At 40.0% G+C, this 26,679-nt stretch overlaps 3 protein-coding genes across 10 annotated transcripts in view; all 3 read left to right on the top strand.

The window, feature by feature from the left end:
• Positions 1-8,227, top strand: part of LOC123516222 (proline-serine-threonine phosphatase-interacting protein 2-like) — an 11,414-nt gene extending 3,187 nt beyond the window's left edge. For 2 of the 5 annotated variants that reach the window (XM_045275434.1, XM_045275433.1), the window contains 11 exons: positions 2,066-2,191; positions 2,833-2,933; positions 3,247-3,324; positions 3,953-4,111; positions 4,695-4,758; positions 4,950-5,042; positions 5,288-5,422; positions 6,262-6,351; positions 6,765-6,984; positions 7,110-7,195; positions 7,961-8,227. In XM_045275434.1, the coding sequence (XP_045131369.1) occupies positions 2,126-2,191; positions 2,833-2,933; positions 3,247-3,324; positions 3,953-4,111; positions 4,695-4,758; positions 4,950-5,042; positions 5,288-5,422; positions 6,262-6,351; positions 6,765-6,984; positions 7,110-7,195; positions 7,961-8,107 (1,239 nt within the window). In that variant the 5' untranslated portion in view covers positions 2,066-2,125 and the 3' untranslated portion in view covers positions 8,108-8,227. Of the gene's footprint in view, positions 46-2,065; positions 2,192-2,832; positions 2,934-3,246; positions 3,325-3,952; positions 4,112-4,694; positions 4,759-4,949; positions 5,043-5,287; positions 5,423-6,261; positions 6,352-6,764; positions 6,985-7,109; positions 7,196-7,960 lie in introns of all 5 variants that reach the window. The other 3 variants (XM_045275432.1, XM_045275431.1, XM_045275435.1) reach the window with 3 other exon arrangements.
• Positions 8,228-9,495: 1,268 nt separating this feature from the next.
• Positions 9,496-18,807, top strand: LOC123516220 (carnitine O-palmitoyltransferase 2, mitochondrial-like). Of its 4 annotated transcripts, none has more exons than XM_045275424.1 (14): positions 9,496-9,532; positions 9,915-9,978; positions 10,564-10,619; positions 10,743-10,849; positions 11,403-11,548; positions 11,715-11,884; positions 12,084-12,225; positions 12,570-12,726; positions 13,213-13,483; positions 13,995-14,191; positions 14,688-14,857; positions 15,070-15,295; positions 15,825-16,017; positions 16,536-18,807. In XM_045275424.1, exons 2-14 carry the CDS (start codon positions 9,925-9,927, stop codon positions 16,663-16,665), a joined length of 2,019 nt encoding a protein of 672 aa, XP_045131359.1. In that variant the 5' UTR covers positions 9,496-9,532; positions 9,915-9,924; the 3' UTR covers positions 16,666-18,807. The 4 variants fall into 4 exon arrangements, with proteins under 4 accessions (XP_045131359.1, XP_045131360.1, XP_045131358.1 ...); XM_045275425.1 differs by lacking the exon at positions 9,496-9,532 and adding an exon at positions 9,722-9,754; XM_045275423.1 differs by lacking the exon at positions 9,496-9,532 and having other exon boundaries at positions 9,914-9,978; positions 10,539-10,619.
• A 2,890-nt stretch (positions 18,808-21,697) lies between these two features.
• LOC123516125 overlaps positions 21,698-26,679 on the top strand; it is a 191,565-nt gene continuing 186,583 nt past the window's right edge. The window contains exon 1 of the mRNA XM_045275233.1: positions 21,698-21,926. Coding sequence (XP_045131168.1) covers positions 21,815-21,926 — 112 coding nt within the window. The 5' untranslated portion in view covers positions 21,698-21,814. The remainder of the gene's footprint in view (positions 21,927-26,679) is intronic.

Here is a 26,679-nt window from a genome sequence, read left to right as displayed (position 1 = left end):
TAGTACTGATTCATGCCTGTCTGGTGTTTGTCTACCGTTCTACTGGTGAGTTTCATTGTTTTGGCTGATATCCGAGGTCATGTTTGTTTGCTTGTGCCATTTTCCATTTCCTTGTTTTTTTTTTTGTTCGTTTCTTCCCTCTTTCTTTATTTTTTTTATTTTTCTTACTTCTGTATGTGTGTGTGTGTGTGTGTGTGTGTGTGTGTGTGTGTGTGTGTGTGTATGTGTGTGTGTGTGTGTGTGTGTGTGTGTGTGTGTAGGAAGTAACCTTATTTATGTATTGTTTAGCTGGTAACTCTTAACTGCTGCTCAGCTCAGTATAGGAAGCAAACTCGCTCGATCTTTCCTCAAGCCGAATTAGCTTGTGTCGCGGCAGTGGACAATATTAGACATAGCCTTCCTTCCCTTCCCAGAGCGTCCTTCACTGTTTAGTCATGAGTGAAAACAGCGGCTGCTTTCATTGTCACAAACTACTATACTAATTCTTTCTGCTTACCTCACCATTGCTATACAATACTGTACTATCCATTTATCTATCTATCTGTCCATTTATTTATTTATTTTTCTATCTCTATTACCTAGTTTTATTTATTTTCTTTTTCTTACCGTCTTTTCATATCCGGTCTATCTACGGTCACGGTTCTTACTTGCGGTTTTTGAAGGCCACTTGTATTAGCGTCGAGTACTGCTGCTGCCAGACGAACCCTCCGACCGCCTCGCTTTTTTGTCGCGTGATGAACTTGGACACGAGAGAGAGAGAGAGAGAGAGAGAGAGAGAGAGAGAGAGAGAGAGACAAAACGCGTGAACCATAAGGAACACTATTTAAAAACTCATTCAGTACCCCCAGTGTCCATTCTCATCATATTCACCTCTCTTGTGCTTCTCCCGGAGTATTCATCATTACAAAATTCAGTGATGGATAGCAGAAATGAAAACCAGTAACATTCCTCACTCTCGCAAGTCCCCATCAGTTATACAGCTAGAAGAGACAACACTCTCCAAGCAGCAAGGCAAGACACAAGCAGATGTACGCACGAAGCTGGGCTCTAATTGCTATCGTCTCGCTTCTTCTTATTATTATTAACTCGAAGGTCGTGAGCTGCTATTCCTAAGCAAGCCCACTGCTCCGCCCAGCACCGCCGCGCCCCGTCTCCCAGCTCGCCCCGCACCACACCTTTCTGCATACTCTGCTTTACTGCCACAACTCCGCCCCGTCCCGCGCTAGACGCCTCGAGGCTCTTAACATACATTAGCTTAATTTTACCCCTGGCGAACATTCTTGTCACTCGTTTTCTTCGAGTGTTAGCTTTCATCTTCTGCATAACTTCGGTGTGACGTTTGCTCTTGTTCAGCCTAGTAACTTGGTGATGGGTAAAAATGTACAAGCGAGATACACTGTTACAGTTATTGATATTATTGTCTTGGTTACAATTACTTCATTCCCTATTTTTTTTTTTTTTTTTTATCTTCATAGACGTTTTAATTCTCTTTCTCTTCCTCTTCCTTCTACCCATACCATTACCACCACCATCACTACCACCACCACTACTACTACTACTACTACTACTACTACTACTACTACTACTACTACTACTACTCATGGTTTCCCCAACAGGTGCGCTATATAGACAACATTAAACCGTAGTCTGACAGCGCCTCATTAATCCATGGGTGTTTGTCTTTGGCGGGCGAGCGGTGATGGGCGGTGACACACTACACCTGTCACGATGGTAATGGGCGCAATGAATGGTGGCGCAGCAGTCAGTGATTGTGTGCGGTGGAGAGAGAGGTGGATAGTCATGGAGGTAGTAGGTAGTGACGGAGGTGATGGGTGGTGATGAACTGTGATTATTTTGGCTTAATTCTCTATCTTATTTTATCATCATAATCGTCATCGTCGTCATCATAATTTCCTTTTCTTCTTTTGATAAACATAGTAGTAGTAGTACTAGTAGTAGTAGTAGTAGTAGTAGTAGTAGCAGTATGTCAACACTTAGCAATGTATCAAATATATGTTTTATCAAGTAAACTTAATGAATCGCCAATGTTGCTTTTTTTTTTCAGTTTCCAAGCAGAGGATTGAGCCGGGTCGTGTCTGCAGGATCCCCACCAAGCCTCCCACCAATGGTGTCCACGCGCCCCTCCTCCTTCATCATGGGATCCATCGGAGATTTCGCTGAGGAGTTTTGGGTCAGTAGTGTAATGAAATACATCTTTTTTAAGTCAGTTATGCTTAGGCAGTGAATTGACAGAATTTAATTAATATTTTTCAAACAAAAGTATACCAATAGTTATCGTTATGCATTATAAACACACACACACACACACACACACACACACACCAAACATTTTCTGCCGAGGTTTTCACATTTCTTCACGATACAAACACAGCAAAAGACAGTAAATTCAGCAGCGCAGTGCATATTTGAAGCGTTGGGACTTATTTACCTTATTCATATGTGACAAGTTTTATGAAAAGTTAGTTTTTTTCTTGGCATTTATGGGAAATACAACAAAACGAACCAATGGCGTGACGTACGCTGTTATTTCAGAACACGTGTTGTGGGGTCTTACTCATCTCGTAAATCTCAGTGTCACTTGACTTCACGACACTTATGACTCACTCACTCTGAATTCTTTTTTCTTATTATCTATTTTTTTTTTTTTTTTTTGTAGATTTTTAGCATGGCTTAGGACCTTTAAATCCCATTAACTTGGACTTTAGGTATGAAACTGTTTGGGCTGTCTCAGTCCACTTATTTATTTGTTTATTGACCTACATTTCTATTTTGCATGCTCTCACACTCATCCACACGTTGTCTATCTGCTAGAATGTGGAGGTGGGAGACTTCGGCGGGTGGGAGGTTGTGAGTCAGAGAACGAAGGAGGCTGCCAAGGTCACCTCCACCTGTGTTGACTTCATGAAACAAGTGTCAGTGTAGCTCGTGAGTCTTGTGAACCCCTCATTCCCTCTGTGTCCTGCTTGCAGTGTAATGTTTTCTGTTCAGTGATCTACTTCAGTAATATATTTTGAATCAATGCTTCAGTAACACTTCTAACACTACTGGTCTACTATAATAACAGCTTTAACTCTACGGATGTACTTTAATGACATGTTGAAATTTAGGAATACTTTTAACATTAAACAACATTTTATTTATTCATTTGTAGATTGATACATTATATTCTCTTTGATCGCATACATTAAGTGATTCACGAGCTTTACCTGTTAATGTGTGCTGTAGGGCCGCGGCGCTGGACGTGTTTGGGAAGACGCTGGTCCGGGTAGCCAAGAGCTCGACGCTGCCAGATCTGGAACATGGGTAAGGGAGGTTGATTGAATGTGTGACTGATTAAGTGAGTAAATTATTGTTTGACTATTTGATAAACTGATTAATGACACCACAACAACTTGGTCACTTAGCAATTCTGAAATCCGAAGAGGAAGGAAAGGAGAAAGGGAGAAAGGGAGGAGAGAAGGAAGGAGGGATTGAAGGAGACATTCTCGTAACTAAAAAAAAAAGACTGAAATGAGGGAACGTACCTGTAGATGGAGAGGAATTCAAGAATAAAAGAAAATAGAAAATAAAAAAAACAGTTTGTAGGAGAAACAATAATAGGGAGGAGACACTGGAGTAAGGTGGGAGACAGAAGAGTAACTGAAAATGTGAAAGAATTCAAGAATGGAGAAGAGAATGAATGAATGAGTGTGAGTGGTCTCGAGTGATTGAGCAAATGAGTGAGTCTTTGCAATTTTATCATGTTCTCTACACATACCCATACTTTCTAACACACAGTAAACTTTGAAGAATGTAAGATTGATACGCGAGTAAATAATATAAATATCTACTTCATTATATAAGAAAATAAGAACGTTGTAATTTCCTGACGCTTAAGAATACATCGTCGCCACCACAGTCACATCTTGTCCTGACGCTGAGCCTTTCCCAGGGAACTGAGGAACTCCCTGGTGACGGCGCGGGATGGCGTGGAAGCATTAGGGCAGGACGCCACGGATGCAGCGGCGGCGGTCACCTCGCAGGCCAATCAGCTGTCCAATCACCTGACGGACGCCAGACTCTCCCGCCGGCGTGCCACGGAAGATATCAAGTGAGTGCCCTACTGATACTTCCATTAAACGTATACCTAATTCCCCCTTATGTTTATTATATCGTCAAACATTCGCACTCTTATTTTTTCCCTTGGTTAATCATTTCCATATATTCATCTTTCTTAAAGTTAAGATTTATTAAAACGTAATGAGTCATATTTCTTATATATTTTATAATTATCTCTTAAATTTCTTTATAATTTCCTTATATATGTATTTTCCATATAGGTACCTAAATCTCCTTATACAGTACTTCTTTTCTTCTTATATAATACACTATGTTTTCCTTTTACTTGTTCATATACTTACTTTTATATAGTTATTACGTTTATATGTATACATTCCTTATATTGTTCTTATTTCATGCTCATTTATATACTTTATTTTTCTTTGCTTCTGCGATCTCAACACGCCCTAGCTTGAGTATATACGGGTTGTTGTTGTTGTTATTGATATTGCTGTTGTTATTGTTGTTGTTATCACAGTGAAAGCGGTTTATTTGTTACGGTGTTGCATGTTTCAGACAGAAGGCTTCCACTTTGAGATACACATGTCTTATTTGTGCGGTGGTCTGTCTTGCAGGAAGCGCCAGCAACAAGTGAAGGAAGGAGTGCGGCGCGTTCAGCATGCCCGCCGGAATGCGCAGGTAATGTTAATATCTCTCTCTCTCTCTCTCTCTCTCTCTCTCTCTCTCTCTCTCTCTCTCTCTCTCTCTCTCTCCTTCTTCTTCTTCTTCTTCTTCTTCTTCTAATAATAATAATATAGTCGTGATGAGAGAGCAAAGCATTTCTGAATATTGGCTTGTATGTTAACTCCTCCAATTCCTCCCCACCGCAGCACAAGATGAGGGACCTGGTAGACGCAGAGACCCACCGCTTGAATCTGGAGTGCCGACCCGACGCCAAGGTGAAGGAACGAGATAGGGACAAGGTGAGTGTGCGAACCGAAGGATGAAAAAGATGAGAACAGGAATAGAAATAACATGAGTGTAGGAAGTGAGGGATATGAAGATGAAGAATAAGGAGAGAGATGACGTACTTGTGAGAACAGGTGTGAATGATACAAAAATAAAGAGAGGGGAAAAAAATATATGAGCATAGAAATATTAAGACCATAGAAATAGGGTACTGGAGCATTGTTTATAAAAATAGTAAGAATAATAGCATTATTTTCAGGCGTGCCAGGCGGAGGAGCGTGCGGCAGAGGCCCTGAAGGAAGCGGAGAGCCAGCACAAGGAGACGGTGAAAGCTCACAACACTGCCGTGGAGTCGTGGTGCTCCATCGCCTCCTCCGCCTTCAGGACGCTGCAGGTCAGGGCTGTCTTGTCGCTCACATGGTTATGTGTGTGTGTGTGTGTGTGTGTGTGTGTGTGTGTGTGTGTGTGTGTGAGAGAGAGAGAGAGAGAGAGAGAGAGAGAGAGAGAGAGAGAGAGAGAGAGAGAGAGAATGAGATTATACTCGTTGAGAGGATAGCTTAATTACGCTGATTAATAACACCATGATACAAGGCACAAGTCAGCATGTTAGTATGAAATGTTTTAGATTTAATCTGATTTTTTTCCTGGAGGATCTTTCATGTTTTCTCACGCGTCTTCAATACCTAGGGGAATGTATTTTTCCTTATACTTTTAGGCTAATAATGTTCAGTGTGAAGATGCACAATGGAAGAGGGACATGGTCATGTTTCCCTCACAAACATTTTGCACCATAGAGAAATATCCTCTTTGCCCTGGGACATTTTTTTTTTCCTGACAGATTTTTTTCTTTGAGATTTTCTGTAATATTGCTCCATGTGCTCATTTCTTGCCTTGGATGTAACAAACTATCCTACGAGTATGGTGACGAAACATTGACCAAAGCTATTAGTACTTATGTTTTCTGTCATGTTACGTTAATAGTCGATGGATGAATGAGTAAGGAATAGCTGATACAGTGACACAAGAATGGTATTATATGGCGTCTCCAGAATATGAGTGAAAGGTGAACAAGAATGTGTTTGGAGAGGAAATACTCATATCCAAGTGGAGAAATGTCTTAGAGTGGTGGTGCGGGTAGTGTGTCGTTGCCTGAGTTTGAAGCAGCACGCCAACAAGTGACTATGTGGCTGGCAGTAAGGATAGTGTGTGAGACGTGACGTGTGTTGGGGGCAGGACGTGGAGGAGACGCGAGTGAGGCTGGTGCGGGACTCCTTCTGGGCTGTGGCGAACGTCTGCTCCCTTCTGGCCGTCCACATTGACCAGGTGAGGCGCCGCCCTTCTGTACTTTACTGTTAAACCCATGTTCTGAAATCTTCCGGCGTCATATCTCATCTAACTTTTTTGCAGGGTGTTGTGGAAGTCAATGGTCTTTCAAGCGTGTTTTGTAAAAGTTTAGTAACATTTCCAAAAGCCACAGAGATGATTTGCTGGATTCTTGTTATGTTTTTTGTTTTCTCCCATCAATAATGAAGAGTACTTGTTAAATAAATTACCACGAGAAAAAAGGAAAAAAACTCTTCAAAACCCCAATGACTTCTGATAGAGACTTTTTAAGATTTGCCGGATGACACTGAAATGCTGGAGAATGTGTATTACTTAAAAATGCGATGTTATCTTCAGTGAGTCCAAGTAGGTACAGTAGGTGAGCGTGACTCAGGTGCCATTACCTCACCCAGCACCAGGACGCCCTGAGGACAGCGCTGCTGCAGGTGGACGTCGGGGAGGAGGTGGCAGCATGGGTCTCTCAGCATAGAACCTGCCAGACGCAACCCATTCCTCTCGTGTATTCCCCTGTGCCGCGCCCTCCTGCCGGAATGACCCCCACCTCCTCAGCTCGCTCCACACTCAATTCAGCCCACTCCACTCTCAACTCCTCAGCTCGCTCCACCATAACGGGTTAGTGTCTATAAAACTGAAAAGCAGAAAGTGGTGTGTTGAAATCAGTGTATTTTTGTATCTAATCATCGGTCTATTTGAACCAGTATACGCGACGGAGGATTAGATATGCTTGTTTCCCTCAGAAGTGTCAGCAGGCAGCGAGGACAGCGGTGAGGACAGTCCCGTCCCCGTCAGGAAGGCCCGAGCGTTGTATAAATTCGCTGCGAGGGTACGTTGTAGTCTCTCTCTCTCTCTCTCTCTCTCTCTCTCTCTCTCTCTCTCTCTCTCTCTCTCTCTGTGTAATTTACCACTGCACGGTCTGGTGGTCACCTAGCCAGCCTTCCCCATTACGGAGCGAGCTCAGAGCTCATAGACTGATCTTCGGGTAGGACTTGCCCATTTGCCTCGCCGCGCTCGGAACTCGAACCCGAGCCTCCTCGGGTGTGAGCCGAGTGTGCTAACTACTACACTACGCGGTGTGTGTGTGTGTAATTCACCTCGGTATCCTGCTGTGTGTGTGTGTGTGTGTGTGTGTGTGTGTGTGTGTGTGTGTGTGTGTGTGTGTGTAATTCACCTCGGTCTTCTGCTGTGTGTGTGTGTGTGTGTGTGTGTGTGTGTGTGTGTGTGTGTGTGTGTGTGTGTGTGTGTGTGTGTGTGTGTGTGTAATTCACCTCGGTCTTCTGCTGTGTGTGTGTATGTGTGTGTGTGTGTGTGTGTGTGTGTGTGTGTGTGTGTGTGTGTGTGTGTGTGTGTGTGTGTGTGTGTGTGTGTGTGTGTGTGTGTGTGTGTGTGTGTGTGTGTGTGTGTGTGTTTGTACTTTGTAACCAATATTGCCTTTTTTTAAGTAGACTTAGCCAAGGTCAGTGTCAAGATTAAACAAATTAACGTATAAGTAAGTGAGAAGAAAGTAAACGAATGAACAACTGAGGAGCGAGAAAAGTTTAGCGTTAATAAATATTCTTTACGGATGAAACTTGAGAGCGTTATGTTGCAGAGCGGAAGCGAGGTGTGTCTGAAGGCGGGGCAGGCAGTGGTGGTGATGGAGGGTGGTAGCAAGGAGTGGAGTCTGGTGAGGACCATTGAAGGCACCTTGGGTTTTGTCCCCACCAAGTTCATCACACCTCCGGAAAAAGAAGCTTGAGCATGGGATTAGAAAATGGTCTTCTCTGTCTGTGGATTTCTCATCCGGACTGTTCCCTGAAAATACCTTTCTATTTCTATGTACAATCATAAAACAATAAAGAACCTTTTGCTTATTTAAGAAAGTGGGTTTAAAGCATTTTTTTTTTCCGAAATGTGTGTGTGTGTGTGTGTGTGTGTGTGTGTGTGTGTAATTAATTCACCACTGTCGCCTGCCGGTCACCCAGCCATTCTTCCCCATTACGGAGAGAGCTCAGAACTCATAGACCGATCTTTGGGTAGGACTGAGACCAGAACACACACCCCACACACCGGGAAAGCGAGGCCACAACCCCTCGAGTTACATCCCGTACCTATTTACTGCTAGGTGAACAGGGGCCACACATTAAGAGGCTTGCCCATTTGCCTCGCCGCCCCGGGACTCGAACCTGGCCCTCTCAATTGTGAGTCGAGCGTGCTAACCACTACACTACGCGGTGTGTGTGTGTGTGTGTGTTTCACTGTTTGATCTGCTGCAGTCTCTGACGAGACAGCCAGACGTTACCCTACGGAACGAGCTCAGAGCTCATTATTTCCGATCTTCGGATAGGCCTGAGACCAGGCACACACCACACACCGGGACAACAAGGTCAAAACTCCTCGATTTACATCCAGTACCCACTCACTGCTAGGTAAACAGGGGCTACACGTGAAAGGAGGCACCCAAATATCTCCACCCGGCCGGGTAATCGAACCCCGGTCCTTTGGCTTGTGAAGCCAGCGCTCTAACCACTGAGCTACCGGGTGTGTGTGTGTGTGTGTGTGTGTGTGTGTGTGTGTGTGTGTAATTCACCTCCTCGGTCGCCTGCTGGTCACCCAGCCAGTCTTCCCCATTACGGAGCGAGCTCAGAACTCATAAACCGATCTTCGGGTAGAACTGAGACCACATCAACACACAACACATGTATGTGTGTGTGTGTGTGTGTGTGTGTGTGTGTGTGTGTGTGTGTGTGTGTGTGTGTGTGTGTGTCCGTTTTTCTACACTGACAGCTTGTCAGAAAGCGACGATGACAACTTGCCAGAAAGAGACGCAGATAACGCTGCAGGCAGTGTGTGTGTGTGTGTGTCTCTGCTGACTTCCTCTCTTGAGACGGTTAGGACTAATGTGTTCTATATAGGCCTACATTCCTGGGATAGCGGGGCACCAAGAGACAGGCGCCCTTACTGACTCCATTCTATTATCGATCATCTGCAAACTCTACTTTAAGGTACTAAATGTTTTCTTTTCATAGATTATTTAGATTGAAGGTTATTTAAATTTCTAGGTTATTTAGATCGTAAATTCTAGTGAACTTCGCGTGTTCCTAGTTCAAATGTCGAGCTTCCTCTAGTTTATCAAGAACAGGATCAAGACAAGCCAGCTGATTACCAAAACATTGCCAGGACGGTGAGTGAAAGTTGTCTCTGCCTTTTTAAAGTTATTATCTTGTCATTAGTATGAATACAAGGAAAATATTTCCTTGCTATGCATGGTTAGCTATGAATATACAGTTGACTGTAAATATGTATATTGACCGAAAGCACATACTAGATATTATTTCTATTATCTTAATTTAGGACAGAAACCGGTGTATGAAACCACGGTGATTTTTCACAACAATATTAGTATGTATGTACTATCTCTTTGTTGCCATATGCTTAAGAGTGAAATCACAGCTCCATAACAAGCATTCGCATGATTTCTAGAAAAAAATAATACCGACTAAACACACACACACACACACACACACACACACACACACAGTTTCACCGCAGGTTTTGTTCTACAGGTAGCAGCAGATGGCAAAGATGTTGACGGCTCATGGGAAGCACTTGGGAAAATGTATGGTCCAGGTAAACATATTTCCCATTTTCTTGTTTGTTCATATCTATTTATATCTGAACTTGTTTGGATATATATACTTACGTTTTTTGTTTCTCCACATACAAACATGCATATTTATTTTTCTCATTACAGTGATATATATTTTTTCATATTTTTGTTGTATATTTATTTATCTGTCTGCTTACTGGTTGTCTTCTCATTGTGTTTGTAGTATATATTTATCAATAGTTATTTATTTTTGTCTGCCTATCTATCTATCTACCTATCTATCTATCCATCTCTATATCTATTTATCTCTATGTACTGAGTATGTAATTGTCCACTTGCATATGCAACTCAGTCTGTTTACTTATGTATGTATCTCTCTATCTGTCTATTTATCTATCTATCTATCTAATTATCTATCTATCTATCTATCTATCTATCTGTTCATCCATCTACCCATATATCCAACTATCTATCTATCTGTTCAGAATTTGTTTATCTGCTTATTATTTTTTTAGTTGTTTCTTAGAGTATCTCCACCTGTCTTTGTCTACAAGAAAACACGAATGATTTTAACTTTTAGATATCAAATATCTTCATCTTCCCAGCAGGCAGCTGGCTTGGGGAGAAGACTGTCAGTATGTCAGCTCCACAGCAGTCCAGTGTGAGTGTTGGTTTGTTGTCTAATTTAAAAAATGTAGCATTATAGTAATAAATTGCCATATATATTGCAAATCCTGAAAGAAATGTGTATGATAACCATTCTTTCAATGATACTTCCTTGTAGTTGCTGCAGTGTCATTGATGTGATGAGCGATGATTATCAGTACATACACAAGTCCAAAATACCAACTATGCACTTCCAGAAATCCCTGTTGAGGCTTCCAATCCCAGGTGAGAGGAACACAAGTCTTGCCAGAAAAGATTATTCCTCTTGCTTTTTGATGTTTTTTTTTTATTTTATTCTATTATTATTATCATTATTATTATTATTATTTTTATTATTATTATTATTATTATTATTATTATTTTATTTATTTGAAGAATAAGGGAATATGCAGGAATAGATGTAGGGATTAGGGGAGATACATTGTATTGTGTAAAAAGAGGTGAGATGGAATGTTGTATAAGGTCGTGATCTAAAAAAATAGTTTGGTGAGAATATTTATAGATTGCAGATTGTATAGAAATTTGTTACAAGAGCCAAAAATAATCAGCAATAGTAAAAATGTAATGGGTTATAAATTATGTACAAACTTATTTTAGAGTATTTCATGGCTGTCAGCTTTTAGTTTCCAAGAATGTCACTAGAGGTAATTATGGTTATCAGGAGGAGGATAATGCTATCTAGATGGCAGCAAAGAATGAAAATTGTCATTGGAGATAATGATGATAATGATTATAATGTAATGATGATACATTTTTATAATTTGAATTGTAACCTCAGCTTTGGACAAGACATGTGAACGTTACTTGAGGTCGCAGAAAGTCATATTGTCAAGTGAAGAGTACCAGAGGACAGAGAAGTTTGTGACACAGTTTAGAGAGGGAGTAGGACCAACCTTACAATTTCAGCTGAAGGATATTGACAAGGTATAAGAAAATTAATTACTATATCTGTTTCATAGTGTTTGTTCTGTGAATTAATATTTTTCTCTTGAAATAAAACTTTTATTTGTACAGTTTAATTCAAAATGAGAAAAAATAGCATTAGAGTCTCTTTTGATTATTAATGCACTTAATATTGATACTTTAACAGGCGAATAAACATACCAGCTACATCTCTGGTCCTTGGTTTGACATGTACCTGAGCGATCGTGTTCCTGTTGTCCTGAATTATAACCCCTTCTTGGGATTCCATCCTGAGGAGCGGCCAGGCTTGTCAGACCCTGTGATCCGTGTTACCAATACATTAGTGTCATCTCTGAGGTAAGAGAAATATTAAAGACATTACTGGAAGAAGAAAATGGAATGAAAGTTAGAAATATTTGTAAGAGTTAATTATGTAAGATATGCTTGGTTCAAAGATATAAAATGGAAGATGACTTATTTGATTTTGTGAAAAATAATGTAATTTGAAAGATATGGTTTGAAATCTGCTCATTTTATAAATTTTATTTTTTTTCAGATTCATGCGCACTTTGCGAGAGAACGTGTTGGAACCTGTTGTGTATCACCTCAATCCTGCTAAGAGTGACACACTCATGTTTCGCAGAATTGCCAGATGGACACCTTCTGCTATTTCATCTTATGCTGCATATGCACAAAAGGCAAGTGTATTATTTGAAATTTATAAAATAGTACAGTGTAGTATTCTCTTCTAGATGGATTCTATTAGAAAAATTACTATTGAAGGTTCTTTTGTTTATTTTTTTTTAGAATGACATTGAGTATTATAGTATTTCATCATTCACATAATCTTATATGTGATTATTTTTTGGTACAACCACTGGAATGATGCAAAATGTGTAACTTATCTTTATCTTCTATAGCAAGCCAGATGGAAAAACTAAATGTTGATATAGTTATGATGAACAGCTATTGATGGCAGGAAGTGTTAGACTTCCTTTATTGATATTGTAAAGTTTTGTTAATTTCTCTATCTTTTTACCAGGCCTTTCCTCTGGATATGTCTCAGTTTGGCAGTATGTTCAACTCCACTCGCATCCCAAAGCTTGGCAAGGACATCCTCCGTGCTGATCCCAAGGCGCGCCACGTGCTCATCATGAAAAATGGACACTTTTATGTCTTTGATGTGTTTGATAAAGATGGTATGTTGTCTTCTGGTTCACACGTAATTTATTAAAATGCTTATGTATAGTCAATGTTTTTTTTATCAGTACTAGTGCCAAATGTAACTTAATTATTTATTAATCTCATTAATTGTTTTACCATTACAGTATATTATTGTCCTTTTTCAGTTATCAAAATTTCTGCTTGCATATTCTTATAGAAATATATATATGGTCCACTATATATGTACTCCTCCTATAGGAGGAGTACATATATAGTGATAAATTAAGGACTATGGATTTTCGCAGTCTTAATCTATATTTCTCTAACAACCTGAGATTCTCCATGAAAAAAAAAAAAGTGGGGTAGCTGATACAGACCTTTTTCATTGTAGAAACAGAAAAATACAGAGAGATCTTCATGGGTGAAATTATTCACTTTGAAATTGACAAAAGGATTAAAATAATGAAAGTTTGAGGTCAATATCATGAAATTATAAATAAGCCATGTGATATATTTTTCAGGTAACATCTTGTCACCTGAGCACATTCATGCATGTGTGTCCTACATCTACAATGACCAGATACCTCCAGCTAAACGCTCCATTGCCATATTCACAACGGAGAACAGAGATACCTGGGCCAAGTGTCGTGAGGAGTTAGTGGAAGCAGGAAATGAAGCAACTCTTGATGTCCTTGATACTGCTGCCTTCAACATTGTGTTTGATGAGACGGTTCTTGGCGATGACCATGAAAAGATGTACCACACATTCCTCCATGGTGATGGTAACAATCGGTGAGTGTCTTGAATTTGGCCTACTCAAGTTGTGAGGCAAATTTTGAAGATTTAAAGGCTGAAAGTATCTAATGAAGATTAATACTGTGACAGGAAAGGGAGAGACTTATTTGAAGGACTCACAGGAATGGAGTAGATGTGTATCACGTGCTCCTCATTGGTAGTAAAGATTATGATGATGATGTTGATGTCAATGATAATAACAAGGATGATGATGATGTTAATAGAATGACATTGTTGTTATTGATGATGATGGGAAGAAGGGGGACAGTGGCAGGAATGATATCTGTTAAAGAGAAATAAGGATAACCATACTGTAGCATGCCATCTTCTTCAAGAAGATTGAAAGTTTTTTTTTATTCTTTTCATACAGTACACCAGAGACAAACCCATGGTGTCATATACTTGCATTTTTTATATTCTTAAACATCAGCTTGAAATTCATTTAGAAGAATATACTATAATTGATGACTGACAAATCTGTAAGTCTCATTGATGTATTTTTTACTAGGTGGTTTGACAAGTCCTTTTCCTTGATCTGCACGGCTGATGGTCAGTTGGCACTCAACTTTGAACATAGCTGGGGAGATGGAGTGGCAGTTGTGAACTACCACACTGAAGTAGCAAAGGACATTGCCAAAAGACCTTCAGTTAACTCTGACAGCAGACCTGCCCCCATTGATGCTTCACAGCTTGTCCGCAGGCTGGGTATGCTTAGTTTGTGTGAGGTTCTCAGGTTTAAGGACTGTAGGGGATGGTACCATTATGGAGGGGTAAGGGTGAACCAGTGTCTGTTCTTTTTGTGGGTCAGGCAACCTTGTATGTGAATATGTAAGTTATGTGCGTAATGTGTATTGTTATTGTTATTATTACTGTTGTTATTATTTTTTATTATTATTATTATTGTTGTTGTTGTTGTTGTTGTTGTTGTTGTTGTTGTTGTTGTTGTTGTTGTTGTTACTACTACTACTACTACTACTACTACTACTACTACTACTACTACTACTACTACTACTACTACTACTACTACTACTACTACTACTATTGTTGTTGTTGTAATTCTTGCTGTTGTTGTTGTTTTCATTAAAATATTGTTGAATTATTTTTATTTATATTAATCATTTATATATTTATATTTTATTTTATTTATTTATTTACTTATTTATTTATTTATGTAATTATTTATTCATTTATTTTTTGGCAGAGTTCACATTGACTCCAAGCCTGGAAGCAGCCATAGACAAAGCTCACCAGAGTTATGAGGCCAACACAAGTGCCCTTAAAATTGATTTACTAAAACCTGGTTATTTTGGAAAAAAACTGTGCAAGAAAAACAAATTATCTCCTGACTCTCTTATGCAACTTGGATTTCAGGTAAACTTCACGTCCTCCCATAAATATTGTAAACACATGTTTTAGCTATACACATACATATATTTCTTTCCAATTATCCACAAGCACTTACAATGGCATAAACAGATAGACTTATCATTATCAGGTGAAGCAAATTGTTGAGTATATGTATTTATATATTATATAATTGTGCTTGTTAAAATCCTGAAGATACACATTTTTTTGCTTTACAGGCTGCTTACTACTTTCAAAATGGTGAATCTGCTGCCACATATGAGTCTTGCAGTACATCAGCCTTCAAACATGGCCGCACAGAGACCATCCGCCCCGCTACGCTGGAGACACTAGCTTTCTGCAAGGCCATTGCCCAGGCACAACCCCCAAGTCATTCTGAACTCAAAAACTTGTTGAATGAATGCTCAAAAATGCATGGCAGCTTGACCAAAGAGGCAGCTATGGGTAAGAATGTTTGATCCCTTTCTATTTTTATTTGATTTTTAATTTTATATTTGTCTAGTTATCTGTCTGTGCATATGAACTGTCCATTTAAGTGTTCATCTGTCTGTATACTTTATCTTTCTACATATATGTACATTGTACAGTATGTATCAGTATTTCTATCACTCTAGGTATCAAGTACTAGAGATCAGATTGTTTTAAGCAAAGAATGTTGTATATTGCATATACTGTATACTATATTTGTACTTGTCTTTATAGCCAACTGAAGTTTGACAAGTGAACAGATGTCTGATAGTTGTCAGAATTGAGACATTTGACTAGTGTTGTCATAATGTCATATACCTGTTCAAATGTCTGTGGTTTGGAGCAGCAGGAAAGTCTCCACTTGTTGGTGTCCACATACTGCATCTTTTATCTTCAATAATAGATAATCTCAGCTTCAACTGCCTGGTTTTGATATCACTATTTATAACTTTTAAAAAGATTACAACAACCTAAAGCATGATGTTTGTTTTATACTACTTTTCAGGACAAGGTTTTGATAGGCACCTGTTTGCACTGCGGAAACTGGCAGAGGCTAGTGGCTCCCCTATGCCAGACATTTTTACTGATCCTGCATATGCCAAGATCAACCACATCATCATCTCCACCTCAACTCTTCCTTCAGAAGAAATTTCTTTTGGAGGATTTGCACCTGTAGTCAGTGATGGCTTTGGTGTTGGGTATGTATGTTTTATTTGTGTTAGAATACAGTATTATGTAATTCTGAGTGTTTTGGAAAAGAGGATAGGGCAGAAATATTGATACATATTTATGGTTGTGACAAACAGATAATTGTAAGAAATATCTGGAATGTGGTGCCGTCACTTTGGCTTCTTTGTCATATTCCAAGTGTCTTCAGGTGAACAGCTTTCTTGTTCCATGTCAGGGGGTCTCTAGATTCTTCAATTCAACAACTTCAATCATGCAGTTATACATTGTTCATATTTGCTCAAAATTTGTTATTGGAAATGAATTATTAAATACTATTGTAATTAGTGATATTGCTACTGATGGAGATCACTTAACCATGGGTGGACATTGTGATAATACTTTACAATAATGATGTCAGGTTATCAGTTGTCCAATAAATGTTTTTCTTGCATTATCAATTTATTGGTATTGCTATTACTTCTCATTCCAAGCAATATAGGATTTCTTACCTTATATATCTAGCCACCTTATATTCCTTTCCTTTCAGGTACATTATACGGGATGACGAATTGGGCTGTACTGTTTCGACATATCCTCCTCACTGTGATGGGGCCGACTTTCTTGAATGTGCTAATAAGGCATACCAGATAATCAAAGATGTGCTCACAAAAGAATAATGTCAGAGTCATTATATCCTACGAGTACATTCAGAAATGATTAATAAGTGAAAGTAAACCACAAACAGAGCAGTGAATTATATTAATATTTTAGATTTTCATTGTTTTAACCTCTTCATGTCCACAGCATATACATTTCCATTCACATAGACCTCACTCCTGCACCCCTTGATGTGTGTCCTTTCATTCCAACTTACTTCTTGCATTGAGTAATTGTTTCTTGATCCATATTATACATCCTTAAATGATACTATATGACAGTAAGTAGAGAATAGGTTCTGCTAACTAACTAATCACAGTATAGAGACCACATGAGGTAATACATCTCAGCCCATCACACCAGTAATGATTAATAAATATATTAATTTTTTCCCAAGACACAGACAAGGAAGAAATATTTCATGCCTTTGTCTTTGCTTTGCCATATTGCATATTTTTCTTCATTTCTTACATGATTTCATAGTCATGTTGAACATGAATGATGCTGTCTGACATATCTGTGTGCAGAGCTAAGAGTGACAATGAGTGAGTCATTGAAAGTGAATTATGGTAAGATGAGCTGTTGGAAGAGTAGAGAAAATTTTTTATGTACATATTTATTTGATGATGTCTCACTTGATGCCACACCTGTGTTCTGTGACACAATTATCACCATGATTTCTAGCATCAAACTCATTTAACTCTTTTATTACAATGTACAAGGAACACAAACATTCAAAGACAATTAATCACCAAGACAAATAGTCATGGTAGCATTGTGACACCCCCTGGCTTGGGCATGAAGAAGTTGATTAGTTATACTTTAGATGTAAGTATAGTGGATGTGTTGATATTTTAAGTAAATTGGGTGTGATAGTACAACTGACTACATTAGATTTGTGTCAATTTTATTGTTTACAAGTTCAAACTTTTTGTAACTGGTGGTTTAATCAATCTGGATAAATTAACAGATTGGAAAATAGTCATAAGAAATTTCATTATGTATTTTATATCATACCAGACTGTTATCACCCTTAAAAAGAGACAGCCAAGGCAAAATACCATTTTTTCTATGTAAGAGGGGAAAGCCAGCCAAAAGTAACAAAAAATAAAAGAAGGGTGCTCTTAGTTACCAGGCTCCTCCCAGGTCTGATAGAGTTTGCCAAAAATGGAAAAATATCTTGAAACTTCCCTTTTAAATGAAGTCAAATCATAGGAAGTTGGAAATACAGAAGGAGGCAGGGAGTTTTAGAGTTTACCTATGAAAGTTATGAAAGATTGAGAGTACTGGTTAACTCTTGCATTAGTGAGTAGGACTGAGTAGGGGTGAGAGGAAGAAGAAAGTCTTGTGCAGTGGGGCTACAGTTGACAAGATCAGAACAGGTAGCATGAAAATATCAGAAGATAGCAAAGAGATGCAAAATTCTGATGGTGAGAAACAGGCTGAAGACAGTCAGAGGAGGGGAGTTGATGAGACAGCAGCACCAAACATGTAAAGGACAGAGTTAGCAGTTGGAGGGGCCAAAATAATACTGGCAGTGACACTTCAGAATGCCTAACTTCATAGAAGCTGCTCTAGCAAGAGATTAGAAAAGAAATTTCTAGTTTAGATTAGGAGTAAAGGACAGAGTGAGGATATTTAGTGAAGAAGAGTTAGGAGGGGAGGCATGCAGTTTGCAAGATAAGAAGAGGTATTAATTTTTCCTCTTGACACTTTCTCAAGGATTAACAATGCATATTAGGATGATAAGTGTGTTTATTTACTAAGGTTGGTGCTCCATGTTACTTATGATGAATAAGTAATATGAATAGGTACTTCTTGATTTGAGAGAGAAAAAAAAATTATATACTATATATATATATATATATATATATATATATATATATATATATATATATATATATATATATATATATATATATATATATATATATATAAGAAGCTAAGATAAATAAGTAGAGGAAATATCAGGTATTAGCAAGAGTGGGATGAATGTTTCCCAAATCTTCTCTGCAAGATACCAACCAAGCAGCCTTTGTCCCTTTTATTGTAAAGTGCACTTACTTTTTTTTTTATAGTATTGAAGTAGGTTGCAAATTTAGATTTTAAGTGATTGACTGTGATGTCACTCTGAGGGACTAATAGTAATAGATTGAGGTTCAGTGTCATATTTCATTGCCCTAATAAGATAACATGGAAGCAACACTTTTTAGGTCAAGGAAGTGTAGTTTTTTGGAAGGATTGAAAGCATGTGTGGATGTGTAGATGCAAAATTCTCTCTCTCTCTCTCTCTCTCTCTCTCTCTCTCTCTCTCTCTCTCTCTCTCTCTCTCTCTCTCTCTCTCTCTCTCTCTCTCTCTCTCTCTCTCTCAACCCAGCGGCATAAGCACTCCTCTGCCAACACAAGACGTTTCCAATCCTGCGCCTCATCCCTCAAGCTGGGGATCTATTTTGATGACGCCGTGTATTGCCTAAATTCCATAACCACCCTATAATGGAAACAGCATAGTCCTCCCTTGCAAACTCCTGAAGGGCTTTCGTTTTCCCACTTATTTTGTGCTGACCTCCCCCTTTGCTTGGCTGCACTCTCTAATGGACTCGAGGAAAGTTTGTATTTCAGTACGATTTACTTTTTCATTTATATCCTTTCTATCTTTCGCGTGAGGTAAAACACGGGACACGAAATTTCTCCTAGTACTGCCTTTGTACGAGTCATGTAATTTATCTTTTAACTATTCTTTTACTTTATTCATAATTGAACGCGTTTCTCATGAATAGTTTCAGCTGTTGATATGCAAAGGATTTAAAGCATAGGCTACACACACACGCACACAAGGTAGTGGTTAGCACGCTCGACTCACAATCAAGAGGGCCGGGTTCGAGTCCCGGGGCGGCGAGGCAAATGGGCAAGCCTCTTAATGTGTGGCCCCTGTTCATCCAGCAGTAAATAGGTACGGGATGTAACTCGAGGGGTTGTGGCCTCGCTTTCCCGGTGTGTGGAGTGTGTTGTGGTCTCAGTCCTACCCGAAGATCGGTCTATGAGTTCTGAGCTCGCTCCGTAATGGGGAAGACTGGCTGGGTCACCAGCAGGCAACCGAGGTGAATTACACACACATACCGCGAAGTGGAGTAGTTAGCACACTCGACTCACAACCGAGAAGGCCCAGGTTCGAGTCCCGGATGCGGATGGCAAATGGGCAAGCCTGTGTAGCCCCTGCTCACCTAGCAGCAAGTAGGTACGGGATGTAACTTAAGGGGTTGTGGCCTCGCTTTCCCGCAGTGTGTGTCGTGGTCTCAGTCCTACCCGAAGATCGGTGTATGAGCTCTGGGGAAGGCTGGCTGGGTGACCAGCAGACGACCGTGGTGAATTACACACACACACACACACACACACACACACACACACACACGATAGTTAATAGATATTTCTCAAGTCTAATATAAACGGAAATAAAAGGCATTCCTTATTTCAGCTCCATACCAGAAAATACAAAAACGACTGAGAGAAATGTTACCTCATAGAAAAGTGATATTGGAAGCTTTCTAATCTATATACGGAAGCTTAGCTCATAGAAGGAAGATTAGACGCCATCATAACCATCCCCTCGCCTCATTAATTTCCAGAGAGAGAGAGAGAGAGAGAGAGAGAGAGAGAGAGAGAGTACCTCTGCCATTGACGAATCGAGTTCTCAGAAACTGTGGGAAAGAAAATTATAAAAAGGCAACAATATGTATTCCTAAAAAAAGTCTCTAAGAGGAAGAGAAAAACTGAATGAAAAAAACAAAAAGCTGTCCAGAGAGAGAGAGAGAGAGAGTTGAGGATATTCTGCTACTACTACTACTACTACTACCCATTTAATTTATTTCACCACTCGTTCCACTCTTTCTCCATGTACTGTAGAGCGATTCAATTCTTTTCTTTCCCCAATCCTTTTGTGGCTCTCTGCGCTTTGTTCTTTCCTCCCTTCCTTCCCTTCACACACCTACGTATGAACATCTATAGCCTGTTCTCTCTCTCTCTCTCTCTCTCTCTCTCTCTCTCTCTCTCTCTCTCTCTCTCTCTCTCTCTCTCTACCTGCACGACTATTTTCAAAGGCCACAGAGATGATTAGCCAGGTTCCAGACTCTCCTATTAACCCCTTCAGTACTGGGACACATTTCTATCTTGAGATTTGTGTACGGTAAGACTATTTCATTGACGTTAGGAATTGGGTCTATGAAGGTCAGAAGATTAATGGCCTGAGTCTTCACTATTCTAATCCCCACACGAGCTTCTGAAGCTGTATAAAGTCACTAGATAGTAGCCAAAATGAATATGGAAACGCGTCATGGTACTGAGGGGGTTAATAACGTAGGAATAGTGTTAATTTATTGCCAAAACCGAAAAAAAACAACCAATCTTACTTTACTAGAGCTTTTTAAAAGTAATGGAAATGGAGAGCCGAAGTGTTTGAGACTACGTTGGAATCTCTCTTGCCTTCAGTCATAAAACAATGCCTAACTCTGCCTGCCTTTCCTTTTACCAGTGCTCCCCATTTTTCCTCCTTCGCTGTACGTGGTTCCGAGTCGTAAAAGAGGAAAGGAGGAAAGAGGACCATGAGTGAAGTAATCATCTCCGCTTGGCACGTTATGGTGTCTACTTTGGGTATGGTATTTTATGACCCATTCCGGCTCGTTTCCCTCTTCGCCCGCGTCCTAAACTCTTCTCCCTTCGATTCTTATTCTTCTGCCCTGCTTCTCCCTTTGTGTGCCTTTTTTTCTCCATTTCCCTTATTTTTCTTCTTATATTGTTTCTTCTTCTTCTTCTCCTTCTTCTTCTTCTTCTTCTTCTTCTTCTTCTTCTTCTTCTTCTTCTTCTTCTTCTCCTCCTCCTCCTCCTCCTCCTCCTCCTCCTTCTTCTTCTTCTTCTTCTTCTTCTTCATTTTTCCCGCTAAAGTATTCATAATTGTCTCATGGCACGTCATAAGTTAAGCTTCGATACGCTGGTTCGGTAAGTGACGTAAGAAGCTCCAGTGAATGTCTCAGCCTGCCAGTCTGTCGCCGTGAATGTACCGGGTTGCTACGCTAACGTGTTGTATAAACTGTACTACTTTCTGTGGATTTAAAAGTGCAGGCGTTGTTTGTACTATTGTATAAAGCATTGACCTTCTTGGTGAATTGCCTGGAAATAATGTCTCGTGTGTATTTAAGGAATGGTAGCAACGTGTCCTGCGTACTGCTGGATAGTGTTACTGGCTCCCACTCGACAGTCGTCATTCTTCAGCCGCCCCACTGCATTACTGGTATGTTGTGTCTTATTGTATTGCTTTAGTATTGTTTGACTTTTTTCATCGTAATGGTCTAGAAAATTCATATTTCATCTCTCTAGTTAAAACAGTTTCCATTAGATTTAAGTGCTCTGAGTCGTTTCTGCCATTTTTTTTTTAATCCTTCCTCCCCCCAGCACTATTCACTATGTATAGACTATAGATCTTATCCAATCCCATGAATGGAGTATGCTTCACATGTATGGGGAGGGAGGAGGTTCTACTCGTACTGTTCTTTTAGACAGGGTGGAATGAAAACCTTCGTATCTTATCAACTCCAAGTAACCGTCTTCTGGCTCTTTCTCATCTCCTATCGCCATTTTCATACTAACCGCTCTTCACTTTGGATTCTCGTGGTGTAGACAGAACGCTATTGTCGGACCCCAATCAAAACAATAACAACAATAATCGGGCAAGTCGCTGCTCCGCTAGACCCTGCGAGACACTGTACACTGCTGACGCTCACCACTGTGCTTTGAAAATTAAGCTGCAACCTAGATCGAGGTACGTTATGATAAGTTGTTTAAGTGTACATCTCTGCTTTCACCTTTTCTTACAGGGGATGCAAAGAGATGTCGTCGCCATTGTTGTTGTTGTTAATTCATTTGGTTCTAGTGCAGTTCAACACAATACACCCATAGCACTTATATATGATCATGCTCAAATCGTAGATCATACAGTTGTGAGCGTTTTTAATACTTAGTCCATATGGTGCAAATAATAAGCAACTTAGGTTAGGGAACGTTTGGTTTGGTTAGTCCCCCAAGGAGGGATTCAGAGATTTGTTGCCCCACTTCCCCGGTTAGATTAGATTAGTGTTCTTTACAGAGGGTCAAACGTGGGTAAAACCTAGCTTTCTCCTACAGAGATTCGAAAACCTGCTTTGCCAACAGATCCCCAACATTGTAAGGATCAGAGCAGAAAAAAAAAAAAAATCAATAGGGCCGCGCGTCTCTTCTTGATACCTGCCTTCCACTTACGGGCAAAGGAGAAAAGGAAGATGGAATGCATTGTGTTGAATTACGATATTTACCAGTTATTATTCTTGTTACTGCCATTGAGTGCCAGCTATCAGTCAAATGTAATTAGAATTCCTTGAGAGAAGATAATCTGTCACATATCAAAAGTGACCATTAAAATGAAATAATCACGGCCTAGAGAGAAAACGAAACCATCATAGTTTACGTCCTTCCCATTGTTACTGTTATAATGGATTTAGTAAGTGTTTTATTTACTCCCTTAATTCTGTGCTATTTGCAGTTTTAGTCAGTTGATACATTTTATAGTGTTTCAAATGAATGCTTTGTAATTCGTGTTGAGAATCTATTGATTTTACTCTCAATTTCCGTCGCTAAAACGTCGCTCTCAAGTTACGGCTCGTTTGACGCTCGGGTATGACAGGAATAAGGTATTGTGATATAGTTTTATTTCAAGTCTGTGTCAGTTAACAACATGACTCCAACGCACCTTTGCAGCGTCGTTTGGAAACAAACCTGCAAAATCACAAGGATCAAATTTGTTATAGGTATTAGATATTGCTACATAATGATACATAAGCCTTTCATATCCCAGCAGTTTTCTGTTCTCCCGCATTAGACATGATTGTGCTGGCTAAGGTATCGTATAGGCAGCGCAATCCCTTCCTCTCTTTTATAGTCGTTAAGTCAAGTGTAACAGTAATTTCATATAATGAATAAGTTAATATGTATTTCCCTTCAATTAATTATTTAGAAATTGTAATGGTGTAAAAAATAGTTTTACTTTTTTTTCGCCATTTAGTCAGCATGTTCGGGTTATTGGTGTTATTATTTAATCCCTGAAAACAAATTCAAACATGATTGGATAACGAGGTCACTTCTAACTCTATGATTGGTGGCTGCTCCAAATGGCGCATCAGTTTGTTATGGTTTCCCTCCCATTTGCCACAAACTACGCTCCTGCTGTGGCTTTCTGGGGATATATGCGTAGCTGTGTCCTTGTTTGCCGCCACCACTCAGCCTTCTGCCCTCCTTCCCCAAGTCCTTCCTATTGACAGTACGGCACGCATTGCTATAATTATCCTTCATGCGCTAAATTACTTGAATTCTGTGGTCTGTATTCTTTTAGTCGGTGCTGTCTCTATAAAAATGATATACTTTGAATTTGTACCGGATGGTTTTTGACTTAAGAAACCCAGACGATCAAGACAATCAAGCCTGCATGAGCACTTGTTAGTGGTGGACAGAGATCAAATCCATAAAAGAACATGAAGGATTTTAAAAGAATCTGATTCATTACGAAGCTCTACAGAAGGAAATAGATAGCAACTTTATGCAGGAATTGCCAAGTGTATATCCAACGATTTCTTACAACATTTCCTTTATTTTCATGTGTTCTCATGCTCTTATTTCAAGGTCATGTCGAAGCGGTGGGCAAGTGGCGATGCTTGGAGGTACTGCACAGTTACGAGTAGTTACGCAGTGGTTGGTGTTGGCGGGTTAACATCCTACTCGGCCGACCAAATAACAAGAAAAGATACTAATATTTTTCCCTTTATAAATGAGACGGCAAGTACAACAATCTATCCCCCCCTTCGCCTCTCTCTCTCTCTCTCTCTCTCTCTCTCTCTCTCTCTCTCTCTCTCTCTCTCTCTCTCTCTCTCTCTCTCTCTCTCTCGTGTGTGTGTTGCTTCCTTTTTCTCACCTCAGTGGTCAAGCGTCCTTCACCGTCTAGGTCTTTGGGTCCGCATCTGAAAGCGTCACCCACTCAGTGCTGGTGGAGGAGATTGTATCACTTTATATCAATTCCCTGGTTATTTATGTAGCCAAGCAGCGCCTCTCCCTCCACTGACAGGCTGCGGTGTGGTAGGTTCATCCTGTCTCTCGATTCAAGGGCCACGTTTTAGAATTTGTCTCCTTTCGACTGCATTTGATATAAAGATGCTTATGAGAGACTGAGAGTTACTAGGAATATCAGAGAGAGAGAGAGAGAGAGAGAGAGAGAGATAATATACCCAATCATGTCTGTCGATCTGTGGTCTTTGAAAATATACGTAGTTCTCTGAAAGCCCACAAAGTGTTTAAAATTTGAGATCCAGGAAGCGTTAGGTCGGCGCTCTCCAGGGTTTCGGTGTGTGTTGGTGTGTATGGGCATGAGTGTGATGTTATTAGAGGACGAAATGTTGTTTTGTTTTGCTTCCATTTTTATTATGATACCTTACAGCTCGCGCGGACACATTGGCTGAACGATGGCGTGTATTTGAAAACATTTCCTGTTATCGCTGTAATTTTGGTTCGTGTTCAAATTGTATTTTTGTCACAAGAGAGAGAGAGAGAGAGAGAGAGAGAGAGAGAGAGATTCCGAGAAGAGGTTACTCACTTTCATCTCAATCCACCACCAGTTCTCTCCTCTTCGTCCTTCTCCTTCTCCTCCTCTTCCTTCTCCTCCTCCTCCTCCTCCTCCTCCTCCTCCTCCTCCTCCTCTTCGTCCTTCGTCTCCCTCCATCAACGGCCTCTTCTTCACCTCACACCGGCCGCACTTCCCTCCGGCTTTCGTCCTCTAGTCGCCATTTCCTTCTTGGAACAGCCACGCTCTCCCATTAACACCTGAGTCTCACTTTTAATGTAGTTTCCCCTTCACCTATTTTCTTTATTTTCTTTTATTTCTTACGTGTAGTGCATACTTTTTTCCTCTTCGTCTTCTGGGTAATGTCCCATTCATCAGGCTCTCTCTCTCTCTCTCTCTCTCTCTCTCTCTCTCTCTCTCTCTCTCTCTCTCTCTCTCTGGTGACCCGTCCTCTCCTCCTCCATCGCTGAGAGAAAACGGGATCCTCTTTCTGCGTCGATCCTTTTTCTCAGCAACTTGCGGGGAACATTTTATCTTGGGCGACGATGATTGCCTGTGTTCCTCTCCCTCCCTCTCATCCCTCTCATCTCTCCCTCATTCTCTCTCTCTCTCTTTTTGCCTCTCCTTCTTTCATTTTCTCTTTCCCTTTTTTTTTTACTTGCGTGTTTTTCCTTCTTTCTCCTAACTCTTATCCTCGTTTCACTCTTTCGTTCTTCGTTCCTTTCTACTTTTTCGGCAAGTATTGTGTTGATTTTCTCCTCATTCTCCCGTTTCGTTTTTCTCGGTAGTTTCTGTTTTGTATTCACTGTTCTGTGTTTCCTAGTTTTTTATTTCCTTGTGTTTCTTCGACCTACTGTATATATTTTCAAGTGTATCTCCTCAAAAAAGATGAAATTTTAGGTTTACAGTGGAGGCATTTTAAACGAGTGGTTGTTGGGACACTCGTTTTCTGTTTCCCGACCTTCTTTTGTTTTGGTCGCTTGCGTTTGGCTTTTGTTTTTAGTCTTTTACTCATACTTATCCTCGCATTTATTAATCTATTTATTTCCTATTGGTATCGACAAAGCACTACTAATATGTCAGCAGGTACATTCAGGGCAATTAGTAAAAGTATGTGGAGTTTTTGTTTTTGAGCGTGTAGGAGTACGTGAATTCAGTCCTGCTCTTTCCCCTCGTGTGCTGCCTTTGTGGGACCTTGATCCGAGGCCCCTGAAGGTTGGTAAATAAAAATAGAGCTGTTTGTACTGCCTCTCTGCTCTCTCTCTCTCTCTCTCTCTCTCTCTCTCTCTCTCTCTCTCTCTCTCTCTCTCTCTCTCTCTCTCTCTCTCTCTCTCTCTCTCCCCTTCCTGCCATCAGAGAGAGGTGTACAAGGAAAGATATGGGACGGTAGTAGTTATATGTGGGA

The sequence above is a fragment of the Portunus trituberculatus genome, chromosome 40, assembly GCF_017591435.1.
Source record: "Portunus trituberculatus isolate SZX2019 chromosome 40, ASM1759143v1, whole genome shotgun sequence".
Classification (NCBI taxonomy): domain Eukaryota; kingdom Metazoa; phylum Arthropoda; class Malacostraca; order Decapoda; family Portunidae; genus Portunus; species Portunus trituberculatus.
The sequence above is the reverse complement of the archived record's forward strand: the minus strand, read 5'-3'. Positions and strand labels throughout refer to the sequence as shown.

Coding starts and splice junctions, on each gene's coding strand:
- LOC123516220 (XM_045275423.1), top strand. CDS start 9,947: ATGGGAAGCACTTGGGAAAATGTATGGTCCAG. Junction 14,858..15,069: donor TTATGCAACTTGGATTTCAG/GTAAACTTCACG, acceptor TTTGCTTTACAG/GCTGCTTACTACTTTCAAAA. Junction 15,296..15,824: donor GACCAAAGAGGCAGCTATGG/GTAAGAATGTTT, acceptor ACTACTTTTCAG/GACAAGGTTTTGATAGGCAC.